This window comes from Rana temporaria, chromosome 4 (genome assembly GCF_905171775.1).
Source record: "Rana temporaria chromosome 4, aRanTem1.1, whole genome shotgun sequence".
Taxonomy (NCBI): domain Eukaryota; kingdom Metazoa; phylum Chordata; class Amphibia; order Anura; family Ranidae; genus Rana; species Rana temporaria.
Window position 1 is genome coordinate 184,092,631 of NC_053492.1, and position 13,434 is coordinate 184,106,064.

The following is a 13,434-nucleotide window of genomic DNA, read 5'->3' on the forward strand; positions in this document are numbered from 1 at the left end:
GGGTGAAAGTGTTGTGGTCAGACGAGACCAAAAGTGACCTCTTTGGCATCAACTCAACTCGCTGTATTTGGCAGTGGAGGAATATTGCCTATGACCCCAAGAACACCATTCCCATCGTCAAACATTGAGGTGAAAATAGCAGCAATAGCTGGTTGCAGAACTGGGCTTGCATCTAGAAATAAATAAAAAGATTATAACATAAGTACAGTAAGATGTTTAAGACTGAGCAGTGTCTAAAACGGACAGACCATGTTTGTGGACTTTTTCCACTGGATAGAGCTTGGCAATGATTCTCAGAAGGGTGAAAATCCTTGGATTGAGACAATATTCAAAGATTGTTCATGCCTTTTGTTCATGAATAGGTAATGACTTTAGACGTGGCAGGGCTCTTATTACTCAAAGGGATGGAAGGTGGAAGAGAATCAGGTGGAGCAATGTTAAAGCTTTTGTGCTCAGCAGAAGCGAGCATGTCAACATTGGCAAGTATATTGCGTGAAGCTGTAAAATTTCAGAGGGCCCTCCTCCTCCATTAGTCTACCCATTCTAGAGCAGGCATATCGGAATCTGACTGACTAAGGTAGAGATTCTGAGGGTGTAGAAAGCCTGGCACTTTTGAGCCCTGGACAGCAATTGGCTGTATTAAAGCCGTTAGTTGTCTGAAGAATTATGGTACAAGTCCAGAAAAGTATGCCTAAAATCAGGTAGGCTGCAAGATGTATGCCTGAGATAGAACAAAGTCTGGGTGTTTTTCAGGACAAAACAAATGTTCACCTAATCTTTTTTCACAGCTCCCCTGTGCCTGGTTCCTGCCATCAGTGAGGGCATTCCCCTATGGCAGGGGTCTTTAATCTATGGCCCTCCAGTTGTTCAGGAACTACAATTCCCATCATGCCTAGTCATGTCTGTGAATGTCAATGTTTTACAATGCCTCATGGGATGTGTAGTTTGGCAACAGCTGGAGGGCCATAGTTTTGAGGTCCTTACCCTATGGGGTACTCATGGCGTAGGGTGAGGAACCAGAAGTGTAGCTGTTGCTATAAATTCTGGCAGCTGCTCAGTGGAGGTCAGATACAACTATTAAAGTTAATAAACTCTTGCTTCTTTAAAAAAAGGAGTTCTATTTTTGGGGTTAAACCCTTCCGCTGCCAGGCCCATAATTCGTTCGTACCTGACAGTGGGGGGGGGGGGGGTTTACACATATTTCAAGTGGCTGCAGTCACAGATTGTGTGTAAATCTGACAAGCAGACTCCTGCCCGCCAGGTGGAAGCATTCCGCTTGCCCATCTGCGGGCTCAGGACTGACATAGTGGGTGCGGCCAGGTAGAGAGGAGGGAGCAGAGCAGGTACACGTCCCCAGTCTATTCTTCGATGTCACTTCCAGGTATGCCTCTCGGGGTCTCCACCAGCATGGCTAAGACCTCATACGGACCTGAAAGTGGGGGGGGGGGGGGGGTGGTTTACACACATTCCAAGTGGCTGCAGTCACCTGGAATGTGTGTAAATCATCCATAGTCATTAAAGAGAAACTGTCACCAAAAAATCATCACGTGATAAAAAGTATTCTTTTATTAAATTGTTAAAAATTAAAGACATACCCAAGCACATAAAATCCCCCCTCCCAACTTATTTGAGGCCCCCCCACCCAGAAACATAAAAGCAGATTGCGATATGTTACACATCACTGTGCACGCCAGAGTAAGAGCAATATTTCCAGCACCAGACCTCCTCCGCAATGCTAAACTAATGACCTATATAGGTGGCTTTTAACATGGTGCCTATGGAAAATATAGGGTACTGAAGTTTGTTACCATTTCACAGGCGAATGTAAATTTAAGGTCTGGGTATCTACAGTGGAACCTTGGATTACAAGCATAATCCGTTCCAGAAGAATGCTCGTAATCCAAAGCACTCTCATATAAAAGCTAAAACTAAAATAATTTGTTCAGCATTGACTTCTATGGCATGCAATACCGCATGTGGCCAAAGGTGGGGGCACCGCAGAGCCTCGGAAAGGCTCGGGAAAGGTGAATTTCTGAGTATTTCCGAACAAACTCCCGGTACTGCACACCGCATTGACTTGAATCCTGCTCGTTTTGCGAGACAACACTTGCAAACCGAGTCAGGATTTAAAAAAAAAAAAAATCCTAGGAACAAAGAACACAGAGGAAAAACAGGTGTGCTTTAGGAGCATATTAAATAAGGGTATTAGCCAGTGCATCCCAAAGGGATACATTTAAAAGAGCTAATAAAAGCCCTGGGTGGCTTAAGGCCAACGTAATAATTCATATAAAAGCAAAGGAGAAGGCCTTCAAAAAAATACAAGGCTGGGGGATCAGCATTCCAACTGTACAAAGACTGCAAGGGTGTAATCAGGTGGCCAAGAAAGAACACAAAAGGCACATAGCGGAGGAGAGTAAGAAAAACCCCAAGAAATGATTTAAGCACATAAATAGTAAAAGGGGGATGACAGATCATACTGGCTCCATAAAGGATGGCGACGGGATTCTGGTAACAAAGGATGGTGAGATGGCGAAGGTTTTGAATGCATTCTTCTCCTCGGTCTTCACAAGGGAAACAGCGGGCTTTGGTAACCAAAACGGCAATGTTTATCCTCATGACATGTCAAAGGAAGCACTCCCATGAATAACAGAGGATAAAATCAGATGGCTTGCACCGAGTCACCTTAAGGAACTCAATCAAGTAATTGCCAGATCGATGTTCCTAATTTTTACGAACAGTCTACTGACTGGTATGGTACCAGCCGATTGGAGAACAGCCAATGTAGCACCAATCTTTAAAAAAATGACCAAGATATATCCCTTGGAACTACAGACCAGTTAGCTCAACATTAATAGTGTGTAAGCTATTGGAAGGGATGATAAGGGACTATATACAATATTTTAGTAATAAAAACTAATCATTAGCAGTAATGAGCATGGATACAAGAAAAATTGTTCTTGCCAATCAAATCTATTAGGAGGTGAGCTGCCATCTAGATGAAAGAAGGCACGTAGACTTAGTGTATTTGGATTATGCAAAGGCATTTGATACAGTTCCCCACAAACGTTTACTATACAAGCTATGGTCTATCGGCATGGACCAAAGGGTGAGTATCTGGATTGAAAACTGGCTACAAGGGCAAGTTCAGAGGGTAGTGATAAATAGGGAGTACTCAGAATGGTCCAATGTGGAAAGTGTGGTCCCTCAGGGTTCTGTCCTGGGACCAATCCCATTTAATTTATTCATAAATGACCTGGAGAATGGGATAAATAACTCAATCTCAGTATTTGCGAACGATACTAAGCTAAGCAGGGCAATAGCTTATGCGCAGGATGTGGAAACCTTGCAAGAAGACCTGAACAAAATTAATGGGGTGGGCAACTACATGGCAAATGAGGTTTAATGTAGAAAAAGGTCAAATAATGCATTTGGGAGGCAAAAACATGAATACAATCTACTCTCTAGGGGGAGAAGATCTGGGGGAATCTAGGATGGAAAAGGACCTGGAGATTTACTTCAGTGCAGCCCTCAAATTTGCCTACTCGCATTTTTCGAGTGGAAAATGAGGGCTTGCGAGCTGGGCTGCCTGGGAGAGGAGGGGGGAGCACTGTCGGCGGGGGTGATCAGGAGCTGTTCTCCCATCGATCACCCCGGGGGAAAGAGCATGGAGGAAGAGGACAGCCACGTGATAGCGCGCTGTTACAGCTTACACGAGAATGGTCTCCGCTCGACACAGCCCCGCCTTCTCCTGACCTGCGCTTGTGATAGACAGAACCGGAATGCGTTCTATTACGGGGTCAGGAGGAGGCGGGGCTGTGTCGAGACAGTTCTAGTGTAAAGCTGTAACACCGTGCTATCTGCGGCTCTACTCTTCCTCTGCCCAGGCGAGGCTGCAATAGTGGGCACAGTGATGCTGCAATAGTGGGCACAGGTGAGCCTGCACTGATAAATATTTATTTTTGTAACTTAATTTTGCATAAAAAACATTTAAGTGTCATTTCATGAGATAATTTATGAGGGCGTGTTTAGGGGCGGGGCAGGATAGTTAAGGGATTGAGTGGGACACTGGTGGCGAGTAACCCTTGAGACCTGGCTAGTAGCTCAGGACTTGAAAATTTGAGCCCTGCTTTAGTGTATTTTTTTTACTGAAATTTTGTGTTTCCTAGATCTTTGCGGTAATATCGTGTGGCATAAAAATGTGGAACTACCACTATATTATTCTCTAGGGTGCCTGCTTTAAGAACATATATATTGTTTTGGGGGTTTTATGTAATCTTCAGGGCTAAAATTATTTTTTTTGCATGTGTGCAAAAAATCAAATGGAAAACAGACCGGTAGCGAAAGGGTTAAAATAAAAATTATAAATGTGCCTGGAGTTGGGCTTTAACACCTCAGTAAGTTTGGATTATCACATATTTAAGTGAAAACCCCTATATAATACCCAGATTTTATGACATACATGACTTTCAGCAAACACTGCACAATTTTCCATTACTGTCTAGGAGAAAGGGCAAAACAGAACACACTTCTTTCTATTCTGCTTTAGTTTATAAGCATGGTTTTTGCATGATGTTTCTGACACACTTGAACCCCTGCAACACATCAGTTTCCTGATGCAAACCAACACAATTCTTTTTCATCATGTATAACAAAGCATGCAACTATCTTTTTCCATGCAAAGCCATTTTTAATAAGGTGGTCTCACGTGAGAGCACAGAACACTATAAATATCACATGTTGCCGGTACAGATTCAGTGAATACTGTAGGATGCCTTATTTACAGTGGGTAAAAGTATTGAACACGTCACCATTTTCACAACATTTTGGTAGCAACCCATGCAATCCATACATACAAAGAAACCAAAACTAATTATTTTCAGAAACTAAGTTATGTGTAATAAAATGGAATGGCACAGGGAAAAGGAGTAACTGAAATATATTTAATATGTCGTACACAACTTTTTGTTGGTAATGACCGCTTCAAGATGCCACCTGTATGAAGTAACTAGTCGCAGGCATTGCTCAGGTGGGATTTTGGCCCATTCTTCCACACTGTCTTCAAATTTTGAAGGTTCCGTGGGCCTCTATGAGCTCTGATCTTTTAGTCCTTGCCATAGACTCTGTTACATTATTTTCTTTCTTTGAAACCAATTGAGAGTTTCCTTGGCTTTGTGTTTGGGATCATTGTCTTGCTGAAATGTCACATCTCGTTTCATTGCCATCATCCTAGTAGATGGCAGCAGATTTTTTTTTATCAAGAAGGTCTTGGTATATTTTTTTCATTCATCCTTTAACGATATGAAGTTTGCCAGTACCGTATGCTGAAAAACAGCCCCACACCATGATGTCACCACCTCCAAACTTCACTGTTGGTACGCGGGTGTTTTTGGGGTGATGTGTCTCATCTGACCAGACTAGATTTTCCCACTATTTCACAGTCTTGTCTAAAGGTTGTGCAGCAAACTTTAAACAAGCTTCAACATGCTTTTTCAGCAATGGAGTCTTGCGTGGTGAGGGTGCATACAGGCCATGGCAGTTGAGTGCATTACTAAGTTTTCTTGGAAACCATTGTACCTGCTAATTCTAGGTCTTTCTGAAGCTCTCCATAAGTGATCCTTGGCTTTTGGACAACTCTTCTGATAATTATTTTCACTCCTGTTAGACATATTGCGAGGAACACCTGGTCATGGCAAGGTTTATGGTGAAATTATGTTCTTACCATTTCTGGATTATGGTCCCAATAGTGCTCACTGGAACATTTTGAAATCCTTCTGTAACCAATGCCATCAATATGTTTTGCAACTAAGGTTGCTAAGGTCATGAGAGAGCTCTTTGCTTTTAGCCATCATAAGAGGTTTCCCCTGTGACACCTTGGTATTGAGACACCTGTTAATAGGCCATCAGTTGAGACTGAACCAGCTGATATTAATTTGCAATGACAAGGGACAGGATTGCTTTCCAATTACCGATAGATTTCAGCTGATGTCCCTTTCTTCATGGGTTCAATACTTTTCACCGGTGTCATCCCATTTTATTACACATAATGTATGAACTTATTCGTCTTGGTTTCTTTACATGTATGGATTGCATGGCTTGTTACCTACATGTGGAGAAAATGTTATGTCAATGGCACCTTTAGAAATATATTTACCTAGAAAAATGGTGACGTGTTCAATACTTATTTTACCCTCCGTATATAGACAGAGCTTACACTGTGCAAACCTTTGCAAATGCCTTTAGCTGATTAAACCAACTATAATATTTCTAACCTGAACTACAGTATTTTTCAATGAAATGGATTTGGTTTAAAAAGGTCTTTGCGAGACCAATTAAACTGCACTGGAGTAGTAGGCATAAAAGTTTAATATAATTGCTTTTTTTTTATATTATGCATTACCTACTCTCGATATGCTAAGTGCATAGCTGGCATAGCTGTGAGTTGCATAGTGCTGGATAGAGAGAGAAAAATACCTATATTGCAATTCAGAGAACCAATGGTTATTACCTGCTAAACACTTTCGTAATTACTTTAAAAATACATAGATAAAGGCAGTTTCATTGTGAACAAGTCAGTTAGGCAGAAACACTATAGTGGGTCTCTTTGCCAGATAAACATTTTACGAGGTTAGTATTAGCATTGAATTTTTAATTCATTTATTGTGTGGTGGTGGTTTTGAATTGACATTTTTGACCTCTATATTCAATAATCTTATGTCCAATAAATTATACTCATTTTTGATAACATACTGTCTGGGGTCACTTTATGCTAACTTCTGGGCACCTGTTGATTTTTGCAATCGTATTCGCATATGTCATGTACTGTATATATTCAATAGCTATACCTTTATTTGCCCTAAAAGAATATTCTCTGCAACAGTGCCAGTGGCTCTGAATACATCCCTGTAGTAACATTTCAAACAGCGAGCCCACATCTCACCTAGCACGACAAGGACCTGAGGCTTTGAAATGATATAATAAAGCCACTAGCACCGTTTAAAGGCATAAGGCATAAGATCTGATAAAACATCAAGATAAAAACAGAACTAAAGCCTTTAGGTTCTAAAGTGGGTGGAAATTACACTTTTAGATCATACCTTTATATTTATCCCTTTCACTGCCACTGATACATTTTATATACAAGCACACTGTAAAGCAGCCCAAAACATAAATAAATCCGACATGGTGACTGTCAGCTGTCAAAGGGAAGCAACTGCTTCCACACACCCTTGGGATATTTGCAGGCCACCTATTCAAATAGGGTCATTATTCGAGGTTAAATTACAAACTGATGACCTGCAGAGGCTTTTAAAGTGTCGCCTATAGAAAATTTAGGGTACAAAAGCTTATTGCCGTTTCAAAGGCGTGCACAAATTTTCCCGCTTGACATATGGGATATCTAATTCCGCAAAGCAACCACATCTTACCATAAAAGATTTGTGATAAATTGCCATTTCATGCCCTAAAATAACTTAGTGATACCAAGTCTTTTTTTTTCACTTAAAAACAAAAATGTGGATGTAAACCCACTCTCATACTTTCTAAACTACTGCCATAGTGCTGATCTATAAGAATATAGATGCCTCCTGCATGTATCCTTACCTGTCAAATGTTTCCCCTCTGTCTGTTATAAGAACTGAAAAACTGCAGATTCTGTGGGTGGATCTGTTGTCTGGAGCTCTGTGGGTGGAGTCGTGATGTTAGTAGACTCCCCGCCCTCCTCTACACTCCCCTTGCCAACATGCACTTTTTCCTATGTATTCCTTACACTAAATTCCGCTAGGATCACTAACATCCAGTCAAAATCCAGTAAAGTAACCACATGACTTCAGAAAAGAAGTGGGAGTGGGAATTAAAAAATAATGCCTGTCTCCAGGCTAGTGCATGAGATATGTAAATAACCCATCACTCACAGCAAAGGGGCGGAACGGACTAAGGTTTTTCTCTGTAAGTCCGTTTTATTTCACTGAACAATAAAAGAGGATTGCTCAGAGCTGGATTAACTCTGTGTGACAAGACTGGGCACAGGTGATAGGAAATCTTATACTGTACACATTGTGACATAAAAAAAAAATCCGGTTTACATCCACTTTAACTGCTCTGTGCAGTGGTTTTGCACAGAGCAGCCCATATCCTCCACTTCTCAGAGTCCCACACCAGCACTCCTGGCCCCTTCCTCCTGCCAAGTTCCCCCACAGCAAGCAGCTTGCTATGAGGGCAGCTGAGCCATTGCTCTGTGTGTCCATTCAGACACCAAGTAAAGGTTCTGCCCCCTCTCTCTCCTCCTTGGCTGACCATAAAAGACAGCAGCGGGAGCGAATGTCACCCTGCTGCTGTCTCAGCCAATGACGACAGATAAGTCTCATGCAACATCGCGATCAAAGTCCTTTGGTTTACTTTCAAATTGTAAAAAGAGTTGTTGGAGGAACATGGAAATGGACTTTCTAGGCACTAATTGTTTGAAAAAAGGTATTTTTATTGATACAATCCCACATGGGCTATTGAATCAACAATGATGTAATTACATTTATAAAATACAATAAAAAGTACAGGATGAATTATCACTATTTCTGAAATATCAATAGCTCCCGATGAAGCGGATTCCCCCGCGAAACATGTAGAGCTTGTCTTGAGTATCAATATACATGCTAGTCATCACCCTGTTGATGCCTTTCTTGGACCAGTATTTTGGTTTAAATGTGTTGTAATCATTGCAATTTTTGTGATAATTCATCCTGTACTTTTTATTGTATTTTATAAATGCAATTACATCATTGTTGATTCAATAGCCCATGTGGGATTGTATCAATAAAAATACCTTTTTTCAAACAATTAGTGCCTAGAAAGTCCATTTCCATGTTCCTCCAACAACTCTTTTTGCTATAACCAGGACGTGGCACCGCACTACTTTGAGACACCCACGGCCCATCCCGTGGCTCGTGTACTCTTACCTTTCCAAATTTACTTTCAAATTGTAAGGACTACACAGCCTGCAAACCAATTCCTATTCTGACTTTTCCTTCTGAAACTCCTTCTGTCAGCGCCTCCAATAGTAAACCAGGCTTTGTGAAATAGCAGTGCCGGTTCACAGGACAGAGTGAATATGTTTCACAGAATACAGGAAAGTAAAAGTGGGGGGTCCTTCACAAAGTTTACAAACTTAAAGTGCAAAAAAGGAATGAGTCTTACCTCTAAAATCGGTATCTGTACAGTACTGGACATAAGCAAAATCACCTGAAATTGCAAGTTTTAGGCTCATACTTTCAGGTGATTTGACACTGGCAAAGCTTTCAAAGACATGCCCCCAGGCCGGCCTCCCCCCCCCATTAGGCTGGCCTAGGTCCTCTACTGCAAGATGTGAAATTTACAGGCAAGACAAAATTCCTCTTCTCTTCATCATACAGCACAGGACAGAGGCAATGTATTCATAGAGCTTAGGAAGTTGCCAAGCAATGAATGAAAAGAGTGTACAAAAACTAGGTAAACAGAACTGTGCCAACAGGCCCAACAAGGGTCACAACCGACTTTGCGGCCGAAAGCTGCATCTGCAGAAGATTGGACATCCACCTGGTAGATCCTTAAAGTGGCGGGGTTACCCAGCTAGGCTACAGAGGTCTGGTTCCATAATGTCCAGGAAATACCCATTGATCTGGTTGATACATCTCCTCTTGCACAATAGTCTCCAGGCTATTGAACTATTTTGTGTACCCCTAGAATGTGTGCAACAGCTGATATAGTGGAATATGAATTTATGTATCCGCTAGGGAAATGGAAAAGGTGCACTTTTGCTTACTCATGTCCATGGTTATGTCACAGGAATTCAGGGCCATTATATGGTCAAGTTTACTTTTTTCCCCATTTTTACCACAGCAGATCTATTAACTTCTTGAGACCCGCGCTATAGCCGAATGACGGCTACAGCGTGGACCTGAATATCCAACTGGACGTCAATTGACGTCCGCCCCTTTGGGCGTTCCCCGCACGCGCTCCAGAGCGCGCAGCGGGGAAACTCTGTGTTGGCCGTGTCCCTTGGACACAGCCAATTACAGATCGCCGCGAACGGCCAATCAGAGTGGCCGTTTGCGATGCGATCTGTGCAGCCAATGAGAGATGATCTCATATGTAAACATATGAGATCATCTCTCATTGCCGGCTCACACAGAGACAGCGTCCTGTCTCTGGAGAGGAGACCGATCTGTGTCCATTGTACATAGGGACACAGATCGGTCACCTCCCCCAGACACCCCCCTTCACCTACAGTTAGAACACTATGCAGGGAATACATTTAACCCCTTCCTCACCCCCTAGTGTTAACCCCTTCCCTGCCAGTCACATTTATACAGTAAATAGTGCATTTTTATAGCACTGTTCACTGTATAAATGTGAATGGTCCCAAAATTGTGTCAAAAGTGTCTGATATGTCCGCCACAATATCGCAGGCCTGACAAAAAAAATTGCAGATCGCCGCCATTACTAGTAAAAAATAAAATCATAAATCTATCCCTTATATTGTAGGCGCTATAACTTTTGTGCAAACCAATCAATATACACTTATTGTGATTTTTTTTTAACAAAAATTTGTAGAAGAATAATGCCAGTCACATTTATACAGTAATTCGTGCATATTTATAGCACTGATCACAGTATGTGAATGGCGCCAAAAATGTGTCAAAAGTGTCCGATGTGTCCGCCATAACGTCGCAGTCCCAATAAAAATCGCAGATCGCCGCCATTTCTAGTAAAAAAAATAAAATAAAATAATAATAATTCTATCCCCTATTTTGTATGCGCTATAACTTTTGCGCTTATTGCGATTTTTTTTTTACCAAAAATATGCAGAAGAATACGTATCGACCTAAACTGAGAAAAAAAAATAGTTTTTTTTTTAAATTGGCATATTTATTATAGCAACAAGTAAAAAATATTGTATTTTTTTTCAAAATTGTCGCTCTTTTTTTGTTTATAGCGCAAAAAATAAAAACCGCAGGCGATCAAATACCACCAAAAGAAAGCTCTACTTGTGGGGAAAAAAGGACGTCAATTTTGTTTGGTAGCCACGTCGCACGACCGCGCAATTGTCAGTTAAAGCGACGCAGTGCCGGAAGCTGAAATTTCACCTGGGCAGGAGGGGAGTATATGTGCCCAGTAAGCAAGTGGTTAAACTAGGTAATTTTCAGTGCCTTGATTCATGGCTTGTGTTTCTTTAAATTATCCATATTTTACATGATGATTGCTAGCGATATTCTTACATGAAAATGACAGAAAACGTTTTGCCTGTCAAAAAGCTAAAAGGTCAAGTGAAGTCTTACACCTTTTATTTTCTTTATAGTCCTGTAACATTATTTCTTTTCTAAGGCTGCTTAGACACTGGAGGCGCTTTACAGGCGATATAGCGCTAAAAAAAAAAAATAGTGCATGTAAAGCGCCTCTCCTCTCACTCCAATGTGAAAGCCCGGGGGCTTTCACACTGGAGTGGTGCGCTGACAGGATGCTAAAAAAAAATCCTGCAAGCCGCATCTTTGCAGTGCTGTAGGAGTGGTGTATACACCGATGCCTAAAGCGCCCCTGCCCATTGAAATCAATAGGCAGCGCTGCCAAACAGCCGGCAAATTTTAACTTTTTTCGGCAGCTAGCGGGGGTTAAACCTGCCCCGCTAGAGTCTGAAAGCCTCTGGGAAAACTACGGTAAATCGCCGCTAAAAATAGCGGCGCTTTACCGCCGACGCCCAGTGTGAAAGCAGCCTTAATGAAAGCAGGGTTACTTTAAAAAAAAAAATCAGTAAACATTGTAAATGCTTACCTCACATATAAGGATCGTTTCTGGCTTGTACGAAGTGAACCAGATCCGGAGCTGATACTACTGTTCATCATCTGTTCCCTCAGATCATGAATCTTCGCCTCAAAACGACTATATTCTGCAGAAAAGATGTAACAATGTTGGCTTTACATTTCCACCTGAACAACATATTTTTGATTGTAAGCAACACATTTGTTTAGGAAACCTTATGTAGGGTTTACTTGATTACCAAAAATCTTCCTAGCAGTAGAAAAGCTACTGACACCTCTACAGGCGAAACTCGAAAAAATAAAATCACGGCTTGAACTATCTAGCTTTGCATGTAATGAGTCTATCTCACATTCGTTTCACCTTTTAAGTTGCATTAGTGAAATAAATGAACTTTTGCACGATATTCAAATTTTTCGAGTTTCACCTGTAGCGTCCCTTTGGCAACTAACGTTTTTATGTCCCTAAACTGCACCAGTTGTGGAGAATAAGGGATATGCTTCCTGCCGGTACACAAAAAACAAAACAAAGGCGATACAACCACATCATATTTTAACCCAATCTAGAACATTAAAGTGACACTAAACGTAAGGTAAGGGGCTGGAACACCCAATCTGCTATACACTGTGGGAAGCCTGGCGGTTTTATCTACAAGCACGTATGCACGCTCATCATCAAGCACTAAAGTTATGATTTATGGATCTTTTGAAGCACATATGCACTTAAGAACAATTATTGATTGATTATTCTTTTTGGATGAATTATTTATTTTGCACGCTTTTGTGCACTGGACACGTTGATTACTACACTGGATTGTGTTTGATTCCTTGGTGGATCATTTGGGACACTTTCACTGCAGAAAGATTATTGTATTCATGCCTATCTGTGCATGTTATTGATCAATTTATTTTCAGGATTTCGGTCTACAACATTTATTCAGTGTTTGGGACAATTATTCACATTATTTCACAGATTATTGCACTATGCACTTTTAAATGGATAAAGCACTTTATGGATTTTCACTTATTTTTACTGCATTTATTTAATCATTATTTGCCATTAATTATCTGAATTTTATATATGTTTTTATCAACATTGTGCCGAGATTGGCACATCTGTTTACCTGATTAGGTATTTATTATTATACCACTCTTAGTACCCTCCACATTATTTATTAGTGTTGGGTGGTATTCTTGGATTTATTTAGAGTGGAACATATTTAGACCCACAGCAGGTGGCGGATTGACCCATCAGTCAGTTGGATCGGTTTCTGATAATCTTTGGAGAAATATTTTATTAACAGGCATTGCTATTTTTATATTTTAGTTATCTGTAAGCGCCATTACACCCCACCCCTGTATTTTTTTATTTTTGTACAGTGGCAGGTTTGCTCTCCTGCACGAATCACCGTCATTGTACGCTGAACGTGTAATATGGTCAATCTGTGGGCGCACGCACATGCCCATTCGCTACAGGGGGAGCCAATCCCACTGTCCAGCAGCCTCTATATCCGCCGGCCATCCGCGATCGCTCCACAGAGAGGCAGAACGGGGATCTGCCAGTGTAAACAAAGCAGATCCCTGTTTTGTCAGGGGAGTCGAGCGCAAGATTGTCTGTTCCTCGTGATTAGGAACAGCAATCTGTCAGTCCACT

General features: G+C 41.3%; 1 protein-coding gene across 19 annotated transcripts in view; it reads right to left on the bottom strand.

Annotated features, from left to right (window-relative positions):
* DLG1 (discs large MAGUK scaffold protein 1) overlaps positions 1-13,434 on the bottom strand; it is a 370,222-nt gene that overhangs the window by 95,637 nt on the left and 261,151 nt on the right. For all 19 annotated transcript variants that reach the window (XM_040349479.1, XM_040349474.1, XM_040349473.1 and 16 more), the window contains one exon: positions 11,797-11,911. In XM_040349479.1, the coding sequence (XP_040205413.1) occupies positions 11,797-11,911 (115 nt within the window). The remainder of the gene's footprint in view (positions 1-11,796; positions 11,912-13,434) is intronic.